This window comes from Macaca thibetana, chromosome 5, assembly GCF_024542745.1.
Source record: "Macaca thibetana thibetana isolate TM-01 chromosome 5, ASM2454274v1, whole genome shotgun sequence".
NCBI lineage: Eukaryota > Metazoa > Chordata > Mammalia > Primates > Cercopithecidae > Macaca > Macaca thibetana.
The window spans coordinates 20,562,487-20,589,403 of record NC_065582.1 but is presented as its reverse complement, the minus strand read 5'-3'; the positions used below and the strand labels follow the sequence as shown (position 1 = coordinate 20,589,403).

General features: G+C 38.7%; 1 protein-coding gene across 9 annotated transcripts in view; it reads right to left on the bottom strand.

Annotated features, from left to right (window-relative positions):
- The window catches only part of NEK1 (NIMA related kinase 1), a 221,442-nt gene that overhangs the window by 5,436 nt on the left and 189,089 nt on the right, over positions 1-26,917 (bottom strand). For 5 of the 9 annotated variants that reach the window (XM_050791717.1, XM_050791718.1, XM_050791719.1 and 2 more), the window contains 3 exons: positions 25,724-25,932; positions 23,966-24,096; positions 23,670-23,802 (listed from right to left, as the gene is read on the bottom strand). In XM_050791717.1, coding sequence (XP_050647674.1) covers positions 23,670-23,802; positions 23,966-24,096; positions 25,724-25,932 — 473 coding nt within the window. Of the gene's footprint in view, positions 1-16,848; positions 18,106-23,669; positions 23,803-23,965; positions 24,097-25,723; positions 25,933-26,917 lie in introns of those variants that run through there. The other 4 variants (XM_050791721.1, XM_050791723.1, XM_050791725.1 and 1 more) reach the window with 1 other exon arrangement.

Genomic DNA, 26,917 nt, shown 5'->3' with positions numbered 1-26,917 from the left:
TGTCAAGAGTTCGAGACCAGCCTGGCCAACATGGTGAAACCTTGTCTCTACTAAAAATACAAAAATTAGCCGGGCATGGTGGCAGGCACCTGTAATCCCAGCTACTCGGGAGGCTGAGGCAGGAGAATCGCTTGAACCCAGGAGGCGGAGGTTGCAGTGAGCTGAGACCACGCCACTGCACTCCAGCCTGGGCTACAGAGCAACGTTCTGTCTCAAAACAAAAGAAAAGAAAACAAAAACATTAACTTGTCTGTGATGGGCTAATTACATTTCTCTAACAATATTTGCAGTGAGCAATGTTGCCTACAGATCACTTTTTAACATGCTTGTGTCCTCTCTCAGTTTCAGTGGGCTTTTGCTTCCCATAGTCAACACTCGTGACTTTTCTTTGACCAACTGTACTTCAGCTAATGGGGCCACTTTGCCTACACCCTCAGAGCCCCAGTACCTGAGAATTTAAGTTCTGGAGGTGGCATTTAACCAATGCCTGTCAGGTATGGGAATGTGAAAACCTAGCTCCCTTACCTTGGGTTTGGGGGAGTTCCCCTGGGAGAGCAGGACGGAGCTCCTCCCCTTTGCAAAACTTTGCCTTAGATTTCACCTTTCCCTGTCCTACCCCCACCTTTCTCCATACCAGTCTCGCCTGGGGACACTTCCTTAATAAATCCCTGGCCTACAAATCCTAGTCTCAGTATTTGCTTCTGAGGACCTTGATTTAAGGAACTAAAAACACCTCCCAACCCCATCTCCCTGCCTTGCTAAACAGGAAAAAATGTTCCTCCTTGTACTCACAAAATATCTTGGTCATGTATCTCAGTGGTACACACAGTTCAGGAAGCACTCATCTACACAGTTACATGCAACTCCACTGAACAGAAAAGCTAGTTCTATGGCAGATACTTTGTATTCCTCTCCAAGGAGGGGCTATTTAATGAGACTGATTGTCTTGTTCGAAAACTGTATCATCTCTATTAACTTTTTGTTATCTTCAATCTTTTTTTTTTTTTTTTTTTTTTTTTTTTTTTGAGACAGAATCTCTGTCGCAGTGGCACAATCTCGGCTCACTGCAAGCTCCGCCTCCTGGGTTCAAGTGATTCTCCTGCCTTAGCCTTCTGAGTAGCTGGGATTACAGGCGCGCACCACCACGCCCAGCTAATTTTTGTATTTTTAGTAGAGATGGAGTTTCACCACGTTGGCCAGGCTGGTCTGGAACTCCTGACCTTGCGATACGCCCGCCTCGGCCTCCTAAAGTGCTGGGATCACAGGCATGAGCCACGGTGCCCCGGCCTGTTGTCTTCAATCTTTTACCCACCTATTTTTGTCTTCCACTAGTCCTCCGCCCAAACATTCTGCCTGCCTCAGGCCGACTCTTGATTCTCCCCTTTCCCAACCAACCTCCATTTTCACGTGCCTACAGTTCTTTACATTGGAAAACAAATTCTCTGCCCCGTTTAGAATAATCTTTTTAACTTAGCAATTCTCTTCTGGCAAGCTTTATTAATTCTTATGAGTTATCATTTATTTTTTGGCATTTTTCTTAATAAGATTATAGACATCTGAAATCATTATATTACATATTTTTGTTTATTTGCTTATCCTCCGATGCCCCCACTAGGAGTTAAGCTCCAAAGAGTAGCACTTGGCTCATCATGTTACCACTGCACCAATGCCTAAAACAGGGCCCGGCACGTAATAACTCAAATATTTGTTGAACAAGTTGTGTGAAATTTTCAAAAACATAATTTCAAGTTCAATTCTCTATTAGAATTCTTCCTTTGATTATTCAATATACCTATATATGTCTATCATATTTGTGTAGGTATGCCTGTACCTTTTTCATTAAATCAAAAATATAATGAGGAAATGAACCATCAATCTATTGTGGTCATCTCTGAGGATAGAAAGTCTTCAGCAAATCAACTTTTATACCCAAAATATGCATGTGTATATAATTACATTTTATCATCAATCGTAATAGTAGAATCAAGACTGCCTACACAACTATTAACAATTATGACTTTTTCTTGAGTCTCACACACAAATTCTCTGTCTTCAGTTCATAGACATCTTTCAACTTCCAAATGTTTGAAATTTGATGACAACTGTGAGCCCACAGATCCAAATCCCAAGTACGAGAAACATGCAGAAAATGACACTAGGACAAATAATCATAAAATTTTTAAAAATCAGTGATGAAGACAAATTCTTAAAGGCAGCCAGGGAAAAAAGAACATGGATTTTTGCCATGTTGCCCTGGTTGGTCTCAAACTCCTGGGCTCAAGCAGTCCATCCACCTGAGTCTCCCAAAGTGCTAGAATTACAAGCATGAACCATATCACCTGGCCAACACCACATTTTCGAATGACCAATGAGTCAATGAAGAAATTTTTAAAAATTTCTTGAAATAAATGAAAAGAGAAGCACAACATACCAAAACATGGGATACAGCAAAAGAAGTGCTAAGAGGGAAGTTTATAGCAATAAACACCTACATGAAAAAACTGGAAAGATTTCAGATAAAAAAATAACAATGCATCTCAAGGAACTAGAAAAGCAGGAATGAACCAAACCAAAATTAATAGAGGAAGAGAAAGAATAAAGATAAAGCAGAAATAAAGGAATTTGAGACTAAAAAAATTACAAAAGATTAACAAAAGTTTGGTTTGTTTTTAAAAGATAAGCAAAACTGACAAGCCATTAGCTAGATTACGAGAACAGTGAAAAGACCAAGTAAATAAAATAAAAAATGAAAATTAAGAAATTAAAACTGATACCTCAGAAACAAAAAGGATCATTAAACACTACTATGAACACTATGTGCCAACAAATTGGAAAACCTAGCAGATATGGATAAATTTCTGGACGCATATATCCTATCAAGATGGGATCAGGAAGAAATAGAAAACCTAAACAAACCAGTAATGAATAATGAGATCGAATCAGTAATAAAAAAATCTCTCATCTAAGAAAATCCCAGCCCTAAAATGGCTTCACTGCTGAGTTCTATCAAACATTTAAAGAACAAATTGTCAAAATCTTCCAGAAAATTAAAGAGGAGGGAATTCTTCATTCATCTGATGGGGCCAGCATTACCCTGATACCAAAACTGACAAAGACACAACAAAGAGGAAAACGGTAGGCCAATATCCCCATTGAAAAGAAATGCAAAAATCCCCATGAAAATACTAGCAAGCCACATCCATTAGCACATTAAAAAGATCATTCACATGGTCAAGTGGAATGAATGCAAAGATAATTCAACATATGCAAAATAAACATGATACATCACATCAATAGAATGAAGTACCAAAAACTATATGATCATTTCAATAGATGCTGAAAAAATATTTGATAAAATTCAAAATCCCTTTATAATAAAACCTCTCAAGAAAGTGGGCATAGAAGGGTATACCTCAACACAATAAAGGCCATATCTGATGAACTCACAGCTAAATTATACTGATTGGGTTCCTTTAAGAACTGAAATAAGACAAGGATGCCCACTCTCCCCACTCCTGGAAGTCTGAGCAGGGCAATCAGGCAAGAAAAGAAATAAGGGGCATCCAGACTGGTCATGGTGGCTCATGCCTGTAAACTCCGCACTTTGGAGGCCGAGGGAGGTGGATCGCTTGAGCTCAGGAGTTCAAGACCAGGCTGGGCAACATGGTGAAACCCGTCTCTACTTAAAATAAAAAAACTAACTTGGCTTGATGGCACATACCTGTAGTTCCAACTACTTGGGAAGCTGAGGTGAGAGGATTGCTTGAGCCTGGGAAGTTGAGCTACAGTGAACTGTGATCATGCCACTGCACTCTAGCCTGGGTGAAAAAGTGAGACCCTGTTTCAAAAGAAAAAAAAAAAGCAAAAAAAACCCCAAAACAAAACAAAACAGAAAAAAAAGATGGGCATCCAAACTGGACAGAAGGAAATCAAATAGATCTTGTTTGCAGACATGATGTTATATATAGAAAAACACTAAAAGCTCAACCAAAAAACTCTTAGAACTAACTGATGATAAATTAAGTAAAGTTGCAGGATATGAAATTAACATATGAAAATTTATGGCCTTTCTGTACAACAACAACAAACTAGCAGAAACAGAAATCTTGAAAGCAATCCCATTTTCAATAGCCACCAAAAATTACCTAGGAAGAAATTTAATCAAGGAAATGAAAGATCTCTACAAGCCAGTCTATAAAACACTGGTGAAAGAAATTGAAGAGATTACAATAGTGGAAAGACATTCCATGTTCATGGATTGGAACAATTAATACTGTGAAAATGACCATACTACCAAAAGTCAATGCAATCCCTATCAAAATACCAAAAGCATTCTTTACAAAAATAGAAACAATTAAAAAAATTTGTATGGAACCACAAAAGCTCCAAAAAAACAACGAAATTCTGAGCAAAAAAACCAAAGCTAGAGGCATCACACTACCCTATTCCAAAATATACTACAAAGCTAACAACCAAAACAGCATGGTTGGTACTGGCATAAAAACAGACACATAGACCAATGGAACAGAATAGAGAACCCGGAAATTAATCCACATATCTACAGCCAATTGATTTTTGACAACAGCATCAAGAACACTCACTGGGGAAAGATCAGTGTCTTCAGTAAGTGGTGCTGGGAAAATTGGATATCCATATATAGAAGAGTAAAGCTAGACTCCCAACTCTAACCCTATACAAAAATCAACTCAAAATGTATCAAAGACCTAAATGTAAGACTTGAAACTACAAAACTCCCAGACAAAAACAGAAGAAATGCTCCAGGACGTCATTCTGGGCAAAGATTTTATGGAGAAGACTTCAAAAGCACAAGCAACAAAAGCAAGAATAGACAAATGGCACTACATGGAACTAAAAATTTTCTGCATGGCAAAATAAAAACAATCAACAGAGTGAAAAAACAACCTATATAATGGGAGGAAATATTTGCAAACTATTCATTTGACAAGGGATTAATGTCCAGAATATTCAAGGAACTGAAATAACTCAATTGCAGAAAAACAAATAACCTGATTTACAAATGGGCAAATGAGGTGAATAGATAACTTTCAAAACAAGACATAAAAATGGGCAACAGATACATGAGAAAGTACTCAGCGTCACTAATCATCAGGCAAATTCAAATCAAAACCACAATGAGATACGTCATCCCACTTAGAACGGCTACTATAAAAAAGGCAAATACAACAGATGCTGGTGAGGATGTAGAGAAAGGAGAACTCTTACACACTGTTGGTGGAAATGTAAATTAGTACAGCCATTATGGAAAACAGTATGGAGATTTTTCAAAAAACTAAAAATAAAACTACAATATGTTCCAGCAATTGCACAGCTGGCTATATATTTAAAAGAAAGGATATCAGTATGTTGGAAAGATATTTGCACACCCATATACGTTGCAGCACTATTTACAATAGCCAAGATATGGAATCAACCTAATGAATGAATAAAGAAAATGTGGTAGATAGACACAATGAAGTATTATTTAACCATAAAAAAGAATGAAATCCTGTCATTTGCAGCAATACAGAACTGGAGGTCAATAAGTTAAGTAAAATAAGCCAGGCATAGAAGGATAATGAATTAGCATGTTCACACTTATATGTGGGAGCTGAAGAAGCTGATCTTATGGAGGTAGGAGGTACAATGATGGTTACAAAGCGCAAAAGGAGGAATGAAGAGAGGGTGGTTAACGGATATTGAAATGGGAGATCACCCTTATTCTCCTTGCAGGGCGTGTGACAGGGTTGTGGCTCACTTCTTTGGTGTCCCGCTGCTCAAACCCCTGGGAAGGGCAATGCAGACGGCGCGGGTGCAGAGGTCGCAGGGAGCTCCTTTGGGCTCTGACCCCACGGCAGTGTCTGGGGTGAGGGTTTACGATTCCTGAAGCCCAAGTGGGCCTGTGTTACAGTGTGCTCCTTCAGCTTTGCTGTCTACAGACTACATGTTAATCGGCTCAATTAGACCCTCTGCCTTATCACAAGGGCAGACGGCTTTCTCTATCCTGAGTTCTTGCCCAGTGTACCAAGAAAATTGGATCTTGGAGGATGAGTGCAAGGTTTTACTTATTGATTGATTCATTGATTGAGACGGAGTCTAGCTCTCTCGCCCAGGTGGGAGTGCAGTGGTGTGATCTCGGCCACTGCTCCGCCTCCCGGGTTCACGCCATTCTCCTGCCTCAGCCTCCCGCGTAACTGGGACTACAGGCGCCCGCCACCACGTCTGGCTAATTTTTTGTATTTTTAGTAGAGACGGGGTTTTACTGTTTTCACCAGGTCGGTCTCGAAATCCTGAGCTCAGGCAATCCACCTGCCTCGGCCTCCCAAAGTGCTGGGATTACAGGCAGGAGCCACCGCGCCCGGCCGCAAGGTTTGATTGACTGGTGGAGGTGGCGCTCAGCGAGATGAGTGGGGAGCCAGAGGTGGATGGAGCGGAAGGCAATCTTCCCCTGGCGTCGGGCTGCCCAGCAGTCGGACTCTTCTCCCACCACCCCTGACCGAATTCCCCTTGATGGCTGCGTCCTTCCGCCATCGCTGGTCTGCCAGTATCTGCTGGTGTCTGCTGGTTGGTTCCTTTGCTCCTCTTGACGTCCAACGTCTGTGTCTGTGCCAGCTAAAGCCTCGGGTTTTTATGGGCACAGGGAGGGAGCGTGGCTGGCCAGAGTGGTCTTGGAAAATGGAACCTTTGGGTGTGAAAACAGGAGTGCCTGTTCTTACTTAGGTCCGCGGGCACAGGCCCGAGGGTGGAGCCCTCACCAGGGACTCCGCTCTTCTCTACCAGCACTTCCCTGCCCTCCTCCCACATCAGTATTAAAATACAGTTAGAGTATGGAGCAATAGCTCAAGCCTGTAATCTCAGTTACTTGGCAGGATAAGGTGAGAAGACAGTTTGAGTCCAGGAGTTCATGACAAGCCTGGGCAACATAATGAGACCCCATCTCTTATTAAAAAAATTAAAAATACAGTTAAATAGAAGGAACAGGTTTTAGTGTTCAGTAGCACAGTTGGGCGACCATACTTAAAAATAATTTTTTGTATATTTTAAAATAGCTATCAGAGATTAGGAATGTACCCAACACAAAGAAATGACTAATATTTGGGGGGATAGATATCCCAGTTACCCTGATTTGATCATTACATGTTGTAAGCATGTATCCGTGTCACATGGACCCCACAAATATGTATAATTATTATGCGTGAATTAAAAATTTCAGTGCATGTTGCAAGTGAAAAATTTAAATCATGAGTTATTCAGATGAGTCATCCTTTCTTGCCTTAAGAGCAACGTCTTATTCTTCAGAGGCTCTATAATTCACTACTATGGCAAGCCCAAAAGGACTAGTGGATACTTCTATGACGTCTATGCAGATAGTTTAAAAAAAGAAGTGTTCCAGTACACGTGAATCAATGCAACTGTCTCCATGTATAAAACTTTGCACATCACTGGTGAGAACGAAGGGAATATAATTGACTTGGATCAATACATCTACTTCATCCAACTTCAAGAAGAATTGTTTTGAGTCCAGCTCCCACCAAATGTCTCCACCCTAACTTAACGCAGGGGCAAGAAGGCACTTCTTACTTTCCTGAAGTGACAGTGGGTTCAAATGACAGAAATTAAATACCTACTTTGGAATCTGGAAGATGTCACTGGAGTTTATGAATACTCTATTGTTGACTTAAAAATTATATGTGGGCTGAGTGTGGTGGCTCACACCTGTAATCCCAGCACGTTGGGAGAATGAGGTGGGAGGATCACTTGAGGCCAGGAGTTTGAGACCAGCCTGGGCAACACAGCAAGCCCCCGTCTGTTAAAAAAAAAAAAAAATTAGCCTGGTGTGGTGGCACAAGTCTGTAGGTCAGCTACTTTGGAGGCTGAGATGAGAGGATCACTTGAGTTCTGGAGATCAAGGCTGCAGTAAGCAGTGACTGCACCACTGCATTCCAGCCTGGATGACAGAATGAGACCATGTCTCAAAAATAATTTTTTTTTCCCCCACAAATACAGTCACTTGTATCACTAAGCAAGCTTCATTTTGCTGCTTCTCAGTTATTCAACACCCTCCCCTTTTAACTCCAAGCTATCCATCACTAGATTAGTCTTCTAGTTTCAAATTAATGGAATCCTACAGCATGAACTCTTGTTTCTCGCTTCTTTCACACAGCGCATTTTTGTGACTTAAACATATTTTATCAGTAGCTCATTCTTATTTACTGCTAGGTAATATCCTATTTCATGGATATTCCACAGTTCCTTATCCGTTCACCAGTTGACAAACATTTGGGTTGTTTCCAATTATCGGCTACTATGAATAAATTTGATGTTAACATTCCCCTGCAAATCTTCATGTGGACATATGTTTTCATTCCTGTCAAGTAAATACCTAGGAATGTAATGGCTGGGAGGTATGCAAGGCATGTATTTAACTTTTTATGAAACTGCCAAACTGTTTTTTCCAAAATGGCTATATCATTTTACATTTTCTTTTTCTTTCTTTTTTTTTTTTTGAAATGGAGTTTCTCTCTTGTCACCCAGGCTAGATTGCAATGGCGTGATCTCAGCTCACTGCAACCTCCTCCAGGGTTCAAGAGATTCTCCTGCCTCAGCTTCCCTAGTAGCTGGGATTACAGATGCGTGCCACCACGCCCAGCAAAGTTTTGTATTTTTAGTAGAGACAAGGTTTCACCATGTTGGTCAGGCTGGTCTCGAACTTCTGACCTCAGGTAATCCGCCCTTCTTGGCCTCTCAAAGTGCTGGGATTACAGGCGTGAGCCACCGTGCCTGGGCTCATTTTACATTTTCACTAGCAGTATGTGTGAGCTTCCCCTGCACCACATTCTCAAGTCTTTTAACTTGAGTCATTTCATGTATGTCAGCTGTAGGTTTATTTGTTTATTACTGTTTTAGATGACCTTTACCAGATTGAGGCATTTCCTTTCTATTCCCAGTTGGCAGATATTTTATGAGAAATGGAGGTTAAATCTTCTCAAATGTTTTTACTGCATTTATTAAGATAATTATATGGTTTTTCTTTTTTTAGTCTGTTAATATGAGGAATTGCATTGATTGATTTTCAAATGTAAATTCATTCTGCATTCCTGACCTATCTGCCACTTGGTTATGATGCATTGTTCTTTTTATATATTTTTGGGTTTGACTTGCTAAAATTTTGATAAACATTCTTTCATCAAGCATAACACATACAATTATGTACAGCACATACTACTCGATAATGATAATAAATGACTGTTACTGATTATGTATTTACTATACTAAAAATAAAATATTTTTTAGTCAGGGTCTTGCTCTATCACCCAGTCTGGAGCAATCACACCAGCCTCAATCTCCTGGGCTCAAGCAATCCTCCTCCCAAGTAGTTGGGACTATAGGTGCATGCTACCATGCCCAGCTAGTCATAAAATTTTTTTGTAGAGATAGGGTCTCCCTGTGTTGCCCAGGCTGGTCTCAAACTCCTGGGATCAAGTGATCCTCCCACCTCAGCCTCCCAAAATGCTGGGATTAGAGACATGATTGTGCCTGACTGAAAAAAAATTTTTTTCATCAATGTTCACGAGGTGTATGAGGCTGTAGTACTCTTTTCTTGTAATTCCCTCACCCCTCTTTTTTTTTTTTTTTTTTTTTTTTTAGCTTTGGGAACAGGCAATGTTGCACTCTTAGATCAAGTGGGAAAATGTTCCCTGCAGTCCTCTGTTTTGGAACAGCTTGTGTAGAATTGGTACTATTTCTTCAAGAAATGTTTGGTAGAATTAATCATTGAAGCCATCTGGGCCCAAAGTTTTCTTTATGGGAAGGTTTTAAACTAAAATTGAATTTTAGAATTAGACACAGGGCTCTACAGATTTTCTGTGTCTTCTTGGATGAACTTTGGTAGTGTTATGGACTGAATGTTTGTGACTCTTCAAAATTCATGTTGAAGCCCTAACCCCCAGTGTAGCTGTATTTGGAGATGGGGCCTCTACGAAAGTTAAATAAGATCCTAAGCGTGGGACCCTGATCCTCTAGGATTAGTGCCTTTATGTCCTTGTAAGAAGAGACACCACAGAGCATCCCCCATCCTTCCAATACACCACTGAGGAAAGGCCACGTGAGAATGTAGCGAGAGGGTGACTATCTACAAGGCCGGAAGAGAGCCCTCACCAGAAACCAAATCAGCCAGAACCATGATCTTGGACTTTCAGCCTCCAGGACTATGAGGAAATCAATTTCTGTTGTTTATGCCACCCAGTCTATGGTATTTTGTTATGGCAGCCCAAGCCGACTAATTTAGGCAGCTTTCTTTTCAAGAAGTTTGACCATTTTTACTAAATTGTCAAATATATCAGCATAGATAGTTCACAACATTCTTTTTACCCATTTAATTTCTTTTAGAGCTGTCACTTGGCCTCTCTCATTTCTGACATTTAAAATTTATGTATTAAGCACTTTTTAGTCTAACGAGATTTATCAGTTTCATTAACATTCTTAAGAATTAGCTTTTGGCTTCTCTGATTTTCTGTTTACATTTCATTGGTTTCTCCGCTTTTTAAAAAAACCATTTCCTCTTTTCTGCCTATTTTAGATTTAACTTGTTTTCTTCTGTTTTTTAAGGTAGAAGTTTAAGTTATTGAATTGCTTCTTTTACAATGTGTCTAATGCTATAAATTTCACTCCTAAGCCCTGTCTTAGACACATTCCACAAATTTAGATATGTCACATTTAAATTTTCAATCAGTTCAAAATATTTTCTAATTTTGGCTGTGATTTCTCATTTAATTTGTGAGTTATTTAGAAATGTGTTTAGTTTCCAAATATGTAAAGCTTTTCCAGAAATCTTTTAAAAAAATGGATTTAACTCCATTGAGATCAGAAAACATACTTTGCATGATTTGAATCATTTAAAATATCTTGATAGGTTATTAATGTCCAAACTATGGTTTACTTAGTAAACGTACCATATTGTTTTACATGAAATGTTTTATAAATGTCAATTGGGCTTAGTTCACTATTTTCTTCCAAGTAGCTGATTTGCTATTTGTTATACATTCATTTTTCATCTATGGAATTTCTACTTGGTATATATACATGTGTGTTATATGGTATATATACATGTGTGTTATAAAATCTGACATGCCTTTCTTCATGTTCATGCTTTCCTCTACCTTTAGAAAATGTACAATCGCCCATCAATATCTGCAGGTTATTGGTTCCAGGACCCTGTGGATACCAAACTCCATGGTGCTCAAGTCCCTTACTAAAACGGTATAGTATTTGCATATAACCTATGCATATCCTCCTGTATACCTTAAATCATCTCGACTACTTATAATACCTAATACAATGTAAATGCTATGTAAATAGTTGTTATACTGTATTGCTTCTAAAATTTGTATTTTTAATTGTTGCATTCTTTAAGTTCCGGGATACATGTGCAAAACATGCATGTTTGTTACATAGGTATACATGTGCCATGGTGGTTTGCTGCTCCTATCAACCCATCATCTAGGTTTTAAGCCCTACATGCATTAGGTATTTGTCCTAAAGCTCTCCCTCTCCTTGCCCCCCACCCCCCAACAGGCCCCGGTATGTGACGTCCCCTCCCTGTGTTCATGTGTCCTCACTGTTCAACTCCCACTGAGTGAGAACATGTGGTGTTTGGTTTTCTGTTCCTATGTTAGTTTGCTGAGGATAATGGCTTCCAGCTTCATCCATGTTCCTGCAAAAGACATGATCTCATTCTTTTTTTATGGCTGTGTAGTATTCTGTGGTGTGTATGTACCACATTTTCTTTATCCAGTCTATCATTGATGGGCATTTGAGTTATTCCATGTCTTTGCTATTGTAAATAGTGCTGCAATAAACATATGTATGCATGTGTCTTTATAGTAGAATGATTTATATTCCTTTGGGTATATACTCAGTCATGGGATTGCTGAGTTATATGGTATTTCCAGTTCTAGGTCCTATTTTTGTTTCAAATATTTTTTGATCTGCAGTTGGTTGAATCTATGGATTTGGAACCTCCAGATAGAAAGGGCCACTGTGTAGAGTATATTTTAGCTGTGTCCTTGACTACTAACTATATTACCTGTATGATTTCTGCAGTTTTCATTGATAGATTTTCTCCCTGAGTCAGTTTTCCTGCATGTTTGCATGCCTAGCTTTTAAGCTGTTAGGCAAGACCAGACTAGCCTTTATCTAGGGATAATTTGGCTCCACTAATGACGCAAGCAATACCTTCTTGTTTCCTATGCCTCAGGTGTTAGGGCTTTCTAGTCAGGCTGGTGGAAATACAAACTATTCTTGACCCCATTTGATACTGAAGGATTATTCCACTGCTCCATTCTAGTGGTCTCCACCAGTCTTAGGTCGTTTCCTCCTGTGCTGCACCCATCAGTATTCAGCTGAAGACATAAGAAGAAACCCAGTGCGGATCTCTTGAGCTCTTTCTCGCCTGTGCAGTGCTCTCCTTTCTCCTCTCTGCCTTGCGAATTCTGGCTGTTTTTGCCTCTCTAAATTCTGTCTCCTCGATTTAGGGAAACTCCTGGGCTTTGTTTGGGTCTGTCCCCTCACCCCTACCTACCTCATGCTATTTCTGTGCTGTAAACTTGGGGAATCACAGAGCTTACCTTGTTGGTTCCCCTTCTTTCATGGCACTGTCCTTTGCTGTCTGTGGCTATTTGAAACCCATTGGGTCATGCATTTTGTCTGCTGTTCCAGGTTAGAAATAAATCCACACTCTTTTCTTCATCACGGCCAGAAGTGTGAGTCAGACTTCATTTTTCTTTCTTTTTTTTTTTTAAGATGGCGTTTCACTCTTGTTGCCCAGGCTGATGTGCAATGGCACAAATCAGGGCTCACTGCAACCTCCACCTCCCGGGTTCAAGCAATTCTCCTGCCTCAGCCTCCCGAGTAGCTGGGATTACAGGCATGAGCCACCACGGCGGGCTAATTTTGTATTTTTAGTAGAGATGGGGTTTCTCCATGTTGGTCAGGCTGGTCTCAAATTCCTGACCTCAGGTGATCCAACCGCCTCGGCCTCCCAAAGTGGTGGGATTACAGGCGTAAGCCACCACGCCCAGCCCATTTCTTCATTCTTTTTTTTTTTTTTTTTTTTTTTTTTTTTTAGACGGAGTCTCGCTCTGTCACCCAGGCTGGAGTGCAGTGGCTGGATCTCAGCTCACTGCAAGCTCCGCTTCCCGGGTTTACGCCATTCTCCTGCCTCAGCCTCCCGAGTAGCTGGGACTACAGGTGCCCGCCACCTCGCCCGGCTAGTTTTTTGTATTTTTAGTAGAGACGGGGTTTCACCATGTTAGCCAGGATGGTCTCGATCTCCTGACCTTGTGATCCGCCCATCTCGGCCTCCCAAAGTGCTGGGATTACAGGCTTGAGCTATTCTTAAAACATAATCTTGCTAAGTCTATACAGATGACCCTTGAACAACTTGGGGATTTGGGCATCAACTCCTTGCACATTTGAAAATCCATGTATAACTTTTGACTTGCTCCCAAATTTTATTAATAGCCTGCTGTTGACTGGAAGCCTTAGTCAATTAACACATATTCTGGATGCTTACTATACACTGTATTCTTAAAGTAAGCCAGAGAAAAGAAAATGCTATTAATAAAATCAGGTCAGGCACAGTGGCTCATGCCTATAATCTCAACACTTTGGGAGGTTGAGGCAGGAGGACTGCCTGAGGCCAGGAGTTCAAGACTAGCCTGGGCAACACAGCAAGACCCATCTCTAATAAAAAATCAGCTGGTGTGGTGGCACATGCCTATAGTCCTAGATACTCAGGAGGGTGAGGAGGCTGGCTTGAGCTCAGGAATTTGAGGCTGAAGTGAGCTATAATTATGTGCTACTGCATTCCAGCCTGAACAAGAGAGACCCTGTCTCTAAAAGAAGAAAAAGAAAATCAGAAGGAAAAGTAAATATATTTGCTATTCATGAGGTAGAAGTGGATCATTATAAAAGTCTTTGTCGCTGTCATCAGGTTAGTAGGCTCAGGAGGAGAAGGAAGGGGAGAGATTGGTCTTGCTTCTCAGGGGTGACAGAGACCGAAGAAAATCCACAAAGTGGACCCACAAGCTGGGCTCATGCCTGTAATCCCAACTACTCAGGAGGCTGAGGTGGGAGGATCACTTGAGAACAGAAGTTCAAGACCAGCCTGGGCAACACAGCCAGATTAACTCCAGAAAAAAAAAAGCGGAACCATGCAGCTCAAATCCATGTCATTCAAGGGTCAATTGTAAGCCTGGAACAACTATTTTCTATGCATTGGAGGTATCATTCCACTGCTTCATTACTACTGCTGAGAAGCCAGCTGTCTTTGACATTCTCTTGAAGACAGTCTAACTTTTAATCCTTGGCTTAAGATTTTTTCTTTGATTTCCCAGTTGCACTTGAGAGACTAGTTGTATATTTCTTTTACTTTATTCTGCTTGAAATTCACTGGGCTTCTTGTCTGTGGATTGATGTCTTCCAATTGTTCTCAAAAGCTCTCAGCCTTTATTTTCTCAAATAACTTTACCTCATTTTCTCTCTCTGGAACTCTAGTCAAATACTCATTAGACCTTCTCACTGAATCTTTGTCTCTTCTCTTCTGTACTACGTTTTTCTCTCTCGGTGCTATGTTATAGGTAATTTTTTCTAGTTCTCTCTTCTGCCATGAAGTTTGCTACTAAGAATGTCCACTGAGTTTTAAAATTGTGGTTATTGTATTTTTTATGTATATAAATTATATTTTATCTTTGAATTTGTATCCCTTTTTTCTTTCCCTACAAATATTTTCAAGTTCACTGATCATTTTTTAAACACAGTAAGCATAGTTGTTTAATAATATCTCATAATTCTATATCTAAAGTGTGTGCAGGGCTTGATTTCTTGTGCACTATTTTCTCTTTCACTCCATGTCCATCATTGCTCCTGAAAATTTACTTACAGTGCTTTGCAAAACACCTAATTAATGTGTCTTCCTTCAGAGAGGTACTGGAGTGGCTTCTGCCAGGTTCAGGGGACACTACTCGTTGGGAACTACCTCAATATGTGAAATCTAAAGGTCCTTCGTCTACCCAGGCTTTTGTGCTCAAGGCATACACACACAGAAAAAAACCATCTGAAGGCTGATATGTGGCCACAACTTATCTGAATTTTCTGTCCCTTTCCCTTCTTACAGTCCCTACATTTGGGGTTGGGTTTAGTTTTAGCTCTCCCTTAGTGTGAAGATGTAACCCTTTGGGGTTTCCTATGGGATTCTCCAATTAGGATGGTCCTTGACCTTACCTTTCACCCTTTTGGCCCCATAGGCCCACTATATCAAAGTGTGAGGTATTGGACATGCTTTCAGGTCAAAAGTGGCTTTTCCCCCTCCAATATTCTACTTATTTCTTTGAGTTGGGGCTTTCTTCAAAGCTTTGGTCGACAATTCATCTTTTTACCTCTTGTGCATGTTTTTAGGTGCATAAGAAACACACATACTCTTCAAAGATCCATCATCAATCAAGTGATAAGCATTAGAATATGTGTTAATTTATAAGGAAAAATCCCAACTTTAACTTCTCTGTTGAGAAGTTTTAAAATGGTAAGTAGAATGGTGTGTTAATTCCAGAAATAGGAAATATCAGTATTTTTTTTTTCTTTTTTAAAGTGATGGAATCTTGCTCTGTTGCCCAGGCAGGAGAGCAGTGGCATGACCATAACTCACTGTAGCCTTGAACTCCTGGGCTCAAGCAATTCTGCTTCAGCCTGCCAAGTAGCTGGGACTACAGGTGCACACCGCTGCCTCCAGCTAATTTCGTTTTTTCTAGCGATGAGGTCTCACTTGATTGCCCAGGCTGGTCTTGTACTCCTGGCTTCAGTGATCCTCCCACCTCTACCTCCCAATGTGCTGGGATTACAGGTGTGAGCGTGTGCCTGGCCTGTAGAATTCTTAATGCATGAATGCCAGGTGTACTATTTTCTATCAATTTTTTTTTTTCTTTTTTGAGACAGAGTTTCATTCTGTTGCCCAGGCTGGAGTGCAGTGGTGCAATGTTGGCTCACCGCGACCTCCACCTCCTGGGTTCAAGCAGTTCTCTGTCTCAGCCTCCCAAGTAGCTGGCACCATGCCCGGCTAATTTTTGTATTTTAGTGAAGATGGGGTTTCACCATCTTGGTCAGGCTGGTCTTGAACTCCTGACCTCATGATCCACCTGCCTCGGCCTCCCAAATTCCTATCAAATTTATTCTTTTTGATTCTCTAGGGGAGATAAGAATGTGCAACTAATAACAGTGTAAGACCTAGGAATTGCTCTGACCCTGACCCTTTACACAAGTGACTTAATTTCATGTTCAACTTAATATCCTTGCATGTTAAATGGAGAAAAGACAAAATTATCCTGATAGCCCCTTTAATGCTAACATTTATGAATCTACAGATGCTTCTACATGTCAACTCCAACACTTATAACAGACCTTACTGAAAAATAATAGCCCTTTTCCTACCTGGCATAATCTTTCCATAACAACACTCTAGAGTCACACACTGCTAATCGCCTGGAGATAGCACAAATGCTATTGATCATCCTTATTCCTGCACATATAACATCTTCTGAAATAGGGCTAAAACAATATTTTCTACTATATTATACCCTTTTCTAATAGTTGTAATAGTTTAAGAATTAACACATAACCTCCGCAAAATATGACCATCTTTCAGGATTGTACAGAATTCATTTTCTTCCATTATGAAGAAAGAAATCATCAGGTACAAAACCAACAAAAGTATTCTCAGCTTGATGTGAAAACCTTCTATTGAGAAAAGTGCTAATAAATAAAAGACAATCAATGATATACTTCAGGTAGATAATAAAAATTTAATAGCAATATCAGAAAATAAACACACATATAAAAAATCAAGTATTTAGTTTCGGATATTAGAAATAATACACATAATAAATTCAACATACTGATAGTGCTGCAAGATAAGATTTTATTTTTCAAATTACATATTATGCCAACCAGCCTGCTTTGTACTCAGAGGTTCAAAAACTTTGCTTTTATTACGAAGAACATCTGGACTGTAGACACCACTAACGAAACCAGGTTATACTTGGCATATTGCGATTGAAGCTGTGTGATCATCATCTTAACGACCTAACTAAATCCTCTGATAATGGAAAGAAGTTCAAGAGGCAAACATTTCCCTCCCTAGGATCCTAGTTACCAAAACTGCCACAGTGTCAAAATAAAAATAATTATTTCCTCCTTTTTAACATCACATTGTCCTTGGAGCATATGTATGAGACGAAGTTAAAAACCAAAAGGGCAACTTTAAGCTATATGCTAGGTCAATGTTAAATCCACAGACTAATTTTTCAATATAGTATTCCTGGTTCTGTCCTTAAAGAGAAACAAAGGCATTAAACCAACATTTTATATGTCAGGAAGTATAATTTTGCTATTCTTTCATAATCAAATCTTTCCATGATTTCTAAGACTGTTTCTACAGCCTGTGTGCTAGTTCAGGAGACACACTGGTTGTAAAAGGACTTGCGAATATAAACTTTAAGGCTAAAAATTTCATCTTCAAAATGTATAGATCTAAATAGAGCCCTCGACAAGGTGATTTAATGTAGAACTGCTGGCCAGAATGAAAACAAGTACTAGACAGAAAAAAGTTCATTCTTAAAGACTTCATTGAAAAACCACAGACAGGTCCTTCAAGACATAGGTAATTCCCTCAACCTAAAGACATTTGCTGAAAGTCAGAGTTACCCTATTGCATAGTAAATCTTCAAAACCATTAAGTCAGGTTCTGGGTCAATGTTTCCTATGCTTTGGTTGGATGATTTAAAAAGTATATATTTTACAGGATTTAACCATGGAATTCAATGAACAAAATAAAATAGATAAAATATTAGAATCTTCATTGAAAAATGGCATGTTTCTCCATCTTTTTCAGGCAATAAGCAAGCCCATCTTAAATCTGATTTTTTAAATAAATAATTGCTGTATTTCCCACTGAAGCTTGTTATTCTGATGAGCCAAATTCAAATGCTTTCATATAGTTGAGGATTAAAAATCATTTTGAGGATTATTCATCATTATCTGTAGAAAAAAGAAAAATAATTCACTTCATTTCAAATCAAGTTGTATCTACTTAAAAAAAAACTCATTCTTGTTCACGCTAAAGGAGAAGAGCTTTCATGTAGTTTTAAACATTTTTTTTAATTATTGTATCACACATTCATTGTAAAATATTCAGACAATACAATGAAGAATAAAATGGGAAGCAAAAATCCTCTATAAGCGAAAGATAACCAACGTTAACTTTATATAAATCCTCCCACAATGCTTTCCCATGCATACACAAATATCTTTTAAAAATTACACTAATTGGGAGGCCGAGACGGGCAGATCACGAGGTCAGGAGATCGAGACCATCCTGGCTACCTGGTGAAACCAGGTGGCGGGCGCCTGTAGTCCCAGCTACTCGGGAGGCTGAGGCAGGAGAATGGCGTGAACCCGGGAGGCGGAGCTTGCAGTGAGCTGAGATCTGGCCACTGCACTCCAGCCTGGGCGACAGAGTGAGACTCTGTCTCAAAAAAAAAAAAAAAAAAAAAAAAAATTACACTAAAATGCAGTTTTGAAACCTAGGTTTTCCAGTGAAAACACCCTAGTGAATGGAAAGGTGGATACATAAGATAAGATTAGAAAAAATGTTAGAATCTAGGTGGTGGGTGCATGGGTGATCATTGTAAAGTTCTTTCAAATTTTCAATACAATAAAAATTTGACAATAAAATGTTAAAGAATAAATCATGGATATATTCTATGTTGACTTCAATGTCTGCATAGTATTCTATTTAGTGGATATGACATAATTAACCATTACTATTTATAGACATTTTTGTTATTTTCAATTTTTTTAATTCTAAAGATTATAATCAAGTGAATTAAACAGATTGGTTAACTTAATCTTACATCCAAGCACTATCTTCTACATTCTAGCAAAAGTGATCTTTCATTAAAATCCAAGGGTCATGTTAAATCACTGCACTGCTTAAAACATTCATTAGCTCCCTACTGCCTCAAAATGGAATCCGCGCTCCTTAACATGGATTACAAAGCCCTTCATGATCTGTTCTTTTAAATATTTCTCATCTTACCAAATTTCATTCCCCACCTTCCTCAACTGCCCCTATAATTTATGCTGTAGGAACACTGAATTGCTTATAGTTCCCTACTACACTTTGCATCCTTCCCCGTATGTGTACTTATTTGCGCTAAATTCCCATTCATCTTTCAGAATCCAACTTTGATGTCCTCTCCCCTAGGAATACTGAAATGAAGCAATACATTTTATTGCTTCCAAGGTAACACTGATCACTCTGTACTATATTTACTTACTTTTCAAATAATCAGGAAAGTAATGAACACACATATCCATAATATGTAGAATTAACGAAAGCTAACTTTTGGCCATAGTGGTTTGGATTACTTAAGTAAAAGCATATTACAGATAGAGAGTACCCTTTCTCAATCTTATTGCCTTCTCTTCTTCCCCAGGGGCATTTTCAGTACTGTGAAACTGATGTGTATTCTTCCCACTCATGGGTTTTTGCTTTTATTTTTATTATACACATGCACATCTAAATAAAATTGGTTATAAACACTACATAAATGGTATAATATTCTACTTATTCAACTCATCTTGTTTGTGGGGCTTATCCATATTGATAGATGTAATTTAATTCACTCATTTTAGCTGATGTATAAAATTTCATTACATAAACGCAGCCCAATATTCCACCTAAAATGAGTGTGAAGAGAAGGTATGTGTCTCCTTCTTAAGAATATATAATGGCCAGGCGTGGTGGCTCATGCCTGCAATCCCAGCACTTTGGGAGACCGAGGCAGACAGATCACCTGAGGTCAGGAGTTTGAGACCAGCCTAGCCAACATGGTGAAACCCCATCTCTACTAAAAATACAAAAATTAGCCAGGTGTGGTGGTGCGTGCCTGTAATCCCAGCAACTTGGGAGGGTGAGACAGGAGAATCGCTTGAACCTGGGAGGCAGAGGTTGCAGCAAGCCGAGACTGTGCCACTGCACTCCAGCCTGGGAGACAGAGCAAGACTCCATCTCAAAAAAAAAAAAAAAAAGAATCTATAAACTTGGGCTGCTAATGCTAATACTCTATGTGAGAACATGGTAGCCTCTGCCAGACACAGCTATTATACTCCTTCTCTCCTTGTGGAAGAATTTATTACGAATACTATCAAATCGTTTATACATTTTATTAGCTCTATTCGACTTCTGACTCCGGACAGCATCTAGCTATGGACAAAAAAGCATTAACTTTATCAATGGCTGAAGATACTGATGCTTACCAAACCTGCACCATAACAGTATCAGGAGAGTTAAACAGCCAAGGCTGTCTCTTCAGGACTCATACAATTTCCAGTGAAATAAAACAGAAATGTGTTTTGACAATCTTCTTTTTAACTTGTACCTTAATGACTTGATGTCACTTTCGGGTGAGCTAGATAGAATTTTGCTTACCCCTTCCCTTCTTTACTCTCCCCTTTCCCCAACACAGAGAATAAAAGTGTGTAAGTACCATATGCGGATGACATGGCTTTATTATCTCCCAGATGTGCCCTAAAAGATAGTTGTCTGGACAACTCTCTCTAAGACAGGTAGGCTGGGTACGGTGGGTCACACCTGTAATCCTACCACTTTAGGAAGCTGAGGTGGGCGGACGGCTTCAGCCCAGGAGTTCGTGATCAACCCAGGCAACATGGTGAAATGCCATCTCTACCAAAAAAATACAAAAATGAGTCGGGCATGGTAGCTCACGCCAGTAGTACCAGTTACTCAGGAGGCTGAAGTGGGAGGACTGCTTGAGCCCAGGAGGCGGAGTTTGCAGTGAGTTGAGATCATGCCACTGTACTCCAACCTGGGTGACAGAGCCAGGCCCTATCTCCATAAAAAAACAAAACAAAACAAAAAACAAAACAAAACAAAACAAAAAAACCAACCCAAAACCCCCTAAATAAAAAAGAACAGCTATATATGGGCTCTAATGACTTCCAATGTGAAGGACTGCAAAAACAGTTATTCTGAATTGATGAATATGAAATCTAAATCCAGTCATTTCATTTAACTCTCATGATTAACAATATAAAACAGCAAGTCATCCACACAGTTCAATATCCATTTTATAACCAGTTTCTTTAGTAGCTATAGCAGTAAGTTATAATATTTTATGGGCTGTATTAAATTTTTTTTTAAGCTACACCTGCTGTAATGGTGTGTACTAAGAGTTTTAGAAAAGATTGCCAGGGTAGGCATTTGCCTTTAGTTGCTTTACATTTTTTTCTAGGCTGCAGGAATTACTGTCAGGCTTTATGATATAGAACTTTGGGGTTCTCGTTTCCTTTCATTTGTGTACTAGAGAAAATCTGATATTGCTTCTTGAGTGGTGTATTAACCTAGCCTGCTTCTCGGTCCTCCGCAGGGGAAATGGCCTTCTGTGTAGGCGTATATCCTTTTGAAGCCACTCAGTTGTCAAAAGAGGATGTCAATTCTACCTCGTGAATAAGTTGATTGTTACAGTTCTCCACTTAATGGGCAAAGCAAACTAAAAGCTCTCCAGATACTTGTCCAGCAAAACTGAACCCCAAACACATTGTTGCTGATTACTTAAGAAAAGCTCTATTGAAAAACAATACTTAAGGAGAACCGCCTGGAGGTGGAATAGTCCGAATATGAATAGAATTGGTTTGATACACTCCACAGAATTGCTGAAATGGAATCATCCTCTGGCTTCGTGCCATTAACTTACAGCATGACATATGAGAAACAGTCTCATGAAATCTAAATATTGTAAAAATTACTGAGGATACTTTTCATTCCATTATAGCACTGTTTTGTAAAATGAAGTTCAAGATCCCAATAAAATAAGAAATCCACAATTATCAGAAAATATCTACATTTTATATTTTCATTTTGATAAAAATTTTTAATATGTAGAAAAATACAACATCTGTTTTACAGTAATAATTCACAATTGACAGAAATTTTCTATGACTAAGACTTGAGGTTTTTTTATTGGGGTTTATAGACCCTTGGATTCTTGTGCCCGAAAAAAATATTTTTTTGCCCCTTAAAGGGATCCATATGTTATTCAAGTTTGAGGAACACTGTATGACAGTGCCCTCCTCTTAAAGATCATGGGAAAACTGTTCCTTTGGTTTCAATACCAAAAATAGCTGTCCTCTGAGCAACTAAAATGTTTTGTCTCATGAATACTGTGACTCATGTAATTAATTAGGTTTTCTGCTTTGTGAGAAAGACCAGCACCAAATTTGTTTCCTGTTTTTAGAAAATGTGGAGACCTTTTGAACATGAACTTTATATTCCTCATTCCTGGCTTCATGTTATACGGCTTGTGCTCATTTGTCCAATATGTTCACTTCCCCAGATTTTTTTAAAACTTAGTTCTCTCTCTTACTATATATACACATATTTAAATGCAATCTTAGACTTTTTTGTATGAATATGCAAACAAATTTTGTATGGAATACAAATAAATTTTATAAACATTTTTATTGCTAAAATTAAGCATCAACATTTAAAACCCTCAATTTTAGTCTATGAATTAAACCTTTAAAGTAATAAGATTAATGTTTGGGCAAATAATCTAGAAATAAATTGTTGTTCAAAACTTTACATATTGCTTTTTGTGTCAAAGAGTTTTGCCAGGTGCAGTGGCTCATGTCTATAACCCCAGCACTTTGGTAGGCCAAGGAGGGTGAATCATTTGAGGTCAGGAGTTCGAGGCCAGCCTGGCCAACATGGTGAGATCCCATCTCTACCAAAAATACAAGAATTAGTCAGGCGTGGTGGCACCTGTAGGCCCAGCTACTCAGGGGGCTGAGGCAGGAGAATAACTTGAACCCAGGAAGCAGAAGTTGCAGTGAGCTGAGATCATACCACCACACTCCAGCCTGGGCAACAAGACTCTGACTCAAAACAAAAAACAAAAAACCACGAATTATTCTAATTTATAATCTTACTTTTTTTTTTTTTTTTTGAGACAGGGTCTGGCTCTGTCACCAAGGCTAAGTGCAGTAGCACAATCACAGCTCACTGCAGCTTCAAACTCCTGGGCTCAAGCAATCCTCCCACCTCAGCCTCCTGAGTAGCTGGAACTACAGGTGCTCACCACCATGCCTAGTTAATTAAAATTTAATGAAACCTATCATTATGTCGTCCAGGATGGTCTCAAACTCCTGGCCTCAAGCCATCCTCCCACTTAAGCCTCCCAAGTCGCTGGAATCACAAGCATGAGCCACTGCACCCAGCTAGGATTATTCTAATTGCTAGAGCTGTCCAACAATCTATCCAGTAAGATTTTTAAAAATCTAATTCAAAGGTTACTTATAAATTAAATTAAAAATATGGACTTAAAGGACTTCAGTCAGTAAAAGTATATCACAGATCAGTAAAAGTATATAACAAAGTTAATATTATTATTGCTTAAAAGTAATATAGTTCCCATGTAGATTTCACAAAACGGATGTGATGTAAGCTGAGTCATCTACATGTATCATCTTGTTTTTCTCACATTTATTGAAAATTATACAGACATGTGAGGAAATCTTACCTTCTTGGTAGGCTCCATCTGCCATGACTAAATGAAGAATCTTGGCATAAAGATGCTGATGTTCATTTCCCAAAATATTTTGAACTATTTTTGAACAAATTTCAATATTTTCATCTTCATCTTCATGAATAGCCTATACCAAATTCCCAAATATAAATTAGTATTTGAATAACTTTCTCTAATTGTAGACTTCCCTTTTTATTTATAATAAATGTAATGACCAATAAAGATCATTAACATTTCTCTAACCTTCAAACAGAGCACATTTTAAGTGTTTTAATTGACTTTTCACTTACCTTTATTTTCTCGTAAACCTCAAAGAATTTTTCAAAGCCCATTTCCTGCTCCAGATGAAGTCTCAGTTCCTCTAAATGGTTAAAGACACTATCGTATTCACATTCACTAGCATTTTCCCCATCACTGTTATCTAAAAAATAAAATTAAAATAGATATTTTGATTTAAAAAGACTGAATAAGATAACTCTTACCCTAATAGACTAAAATTCTATGACAAATGAATAATGCCATTGAAGTAGACTACTTCTACTTTCATTATAAACGGTTTTTGTCATTTTAATATTTGTCCTTTATTTGGTAAAAATTATGTATAAATCTGTCTAAACAAGAATGTTACTTTTCCTTTATAGATATAAAAAATAAGTCAGGATGGAATCAAAACACTCCTAGAGATGTTACTTAAATGAATAAAAAAGTGGAAAAAGCACACCTCCATATTTTGCTTTGAAGCAGCTAACCCTAACTACAAAAGTTGGTAATAAATGTGGGCCATACCATGGAAAAGCCTGCAGAAGGTAGACAACCTAAGACATACATCATTACATTTCAGGAAAGCACCTGGAAAGTATAAATGGCCAACATGTTTTGTCATGTACATGCTCAAGATACTTTGAAAAAAAACATTACTTAGTCTTTTCACATTAGCTTTTCTTCCTAAATTAACATAATATAGTTACTGAAATAGACACACTTTCTATGCATCTTAGGGGTAATGTTATGAAAGAGCAAATTTCCAAATTTATGAAACGAGTTTTTAGTACTTTAAAAACTGCTTTCAGTGTTAACCCTGCTGATTAATATATGCAGAAGCTCTTTCTTTTTTTTTTTTTTTTTTTTTTTTTTTTTTGAGACGGAGTCTCGCTCTGTAGCCCAGACTGGAGTGCAGTGGCCGGATCTCAGCTCACTGCAAGCTCCGCCTCCCGGGTTTACGCCATTCTCCGGCCTCAGCCTCCCGAGTAGCTGGGACTACAGGCGCCCGCCACCGCGCCCGGCTAGTTTTTTGTATTTCTTAGTAGAGATGGGGTTTCACCGTGTTAGCCAGGATGGTCTCGATCTCCTGACCTCGTGATCCACCCGTCTCGGCCTCCCAAAGTGCTGGGATTACAGGCTTGAGCCACCGCGCCCGGCCCAGAAACTCTTTCTAAAATATAGAATGACAAGAAAACAATGTTATTATCTTTATTACTGGAAAAATCAGTCAAGAAATGGAGATTAGAATAAAAATGCTTCAAAAAAGCATTGACATAATAGTAAAGAAAAAAAATTTAATAAAAAAATGGAAAATTGGCCGGGCGCGGTGGCTCAAGCCTGTAATCCCAGCACTTTGGGAGGCCGAGGCGGGTGGATCACGAGGTCAGGAGATCGAGACTATCCTGGCTAACATGGTGAAACCCCGTCTCTACTAAAACTACAAAAAACTAGCCAGGCGTGGTGGCGGGCGCCTATAGTCTCAGCTACTTTGGAGGCTGAGGCGGGAGAATGGCGTGAACCCGGGAGGCGGAGCTTGCAGTGAGCCAAGATCACGCCACTGCACTCCAGCCTGGGAGACACAGGGAGACTCAGTCTCAAAAAAAAAAAAAAAGGAAAATCACATATTTGTATGAAAAGAAAAAGAGTGAAAAATGGGAGAGACCCAGAGGCATGCTTCAGTTGTATTTAAAGTTGGAAATGGTCCACAGCAGAGATTAGAAAACTATATTCCACTTGAAATATCTGTAAACTGAAAAAGAAAAAGGTCCAAAACTCTGATTATGCACCTGAGTGCCATTCTTCGTTCAGGGCACTTTCACTGCTGGGATTGTCATCTTCATCCGCCACATCTGTCCCATTTGCAGTTGGCTCCACATCACTGTTCTTTAAGACTGACTCTTCTTCTTCACTGTATTCTTCACTAGGTTGTTCCCTAAGTAACTGTTCCATTGAGGCCTGCAGCTCTTGTAAATCTGTGTCAGTTTCTTCAAACACACTGAAATTTAAAAGGTTTAACTGAAAGTTTCAAACATACTGAAATTTACGAAGTTAAACAACTAAAACTACCTCATGCTGAAATGTTACTTTTACTCAATATGTAGGCACTTCTACTTTAAAAATCCTAATAGATAACAAAAAATCTGGAAAAAACCTACATTGTTTTTCACCAGTAAGTTGACGATGAACACAACACATATTCTGGAATACATAAGCCAGAAGATGATTTGTTTAAATGATCCCAACTTGCCAAAGAGAATCACATAACTATTAATGTTACTCATTGCTTAAATTCTGAAACAATGTTTTGATATTTTAAGAGGCCAGACTATAGAAGTTTTTCTAAAACAAATAATAGTAAATTATTTTCTCTTTTATGGAATTCTGTAATTTTCAAAATATCCATGTGGCTAATAGCTAGACACTACACAAAAGGCTTTCCATATAAATGCCCACTGGGCATTTGAACTTTTAGAAACAGAAATACTTAGGAAATTATATATTCATGTTAACAGGATGACCCAGTGAATAAAATGGTCACCAGAAATCTTATCTTTAGATGCTTATTCTTAAAAATGTTCTAAAATACATAATAAATAGATTTTCTGTGTAACTACCCTATACCAACCATCATAATTCTTCACTGGAGAATCTTGTTTCTAAAGTATTGGTCAGAATATTAATTCTGTTTTCATGGGATTATAGATGCTGGAATGAAATAAGTCACATAAATAATACCTTACATTTATATAGAACTTTCGTTTTTTAAACAGTTTTATCCTATTACTCAAATTTTATCCATAAAAAATCACTTTAGAGACATGAAAACTATGAACCAAAGTGTTTAAATGACTTGGTCAAGGCCACATAGTCAGTAAATGACAGAGCACTGAAATCTAGGCCTTTGACCACTTCTGTAATATCCAAGGAACATACTCAGAAATTTTTTTTGCCTTTTATGATTTGCTTCTTTCTTCTAACAT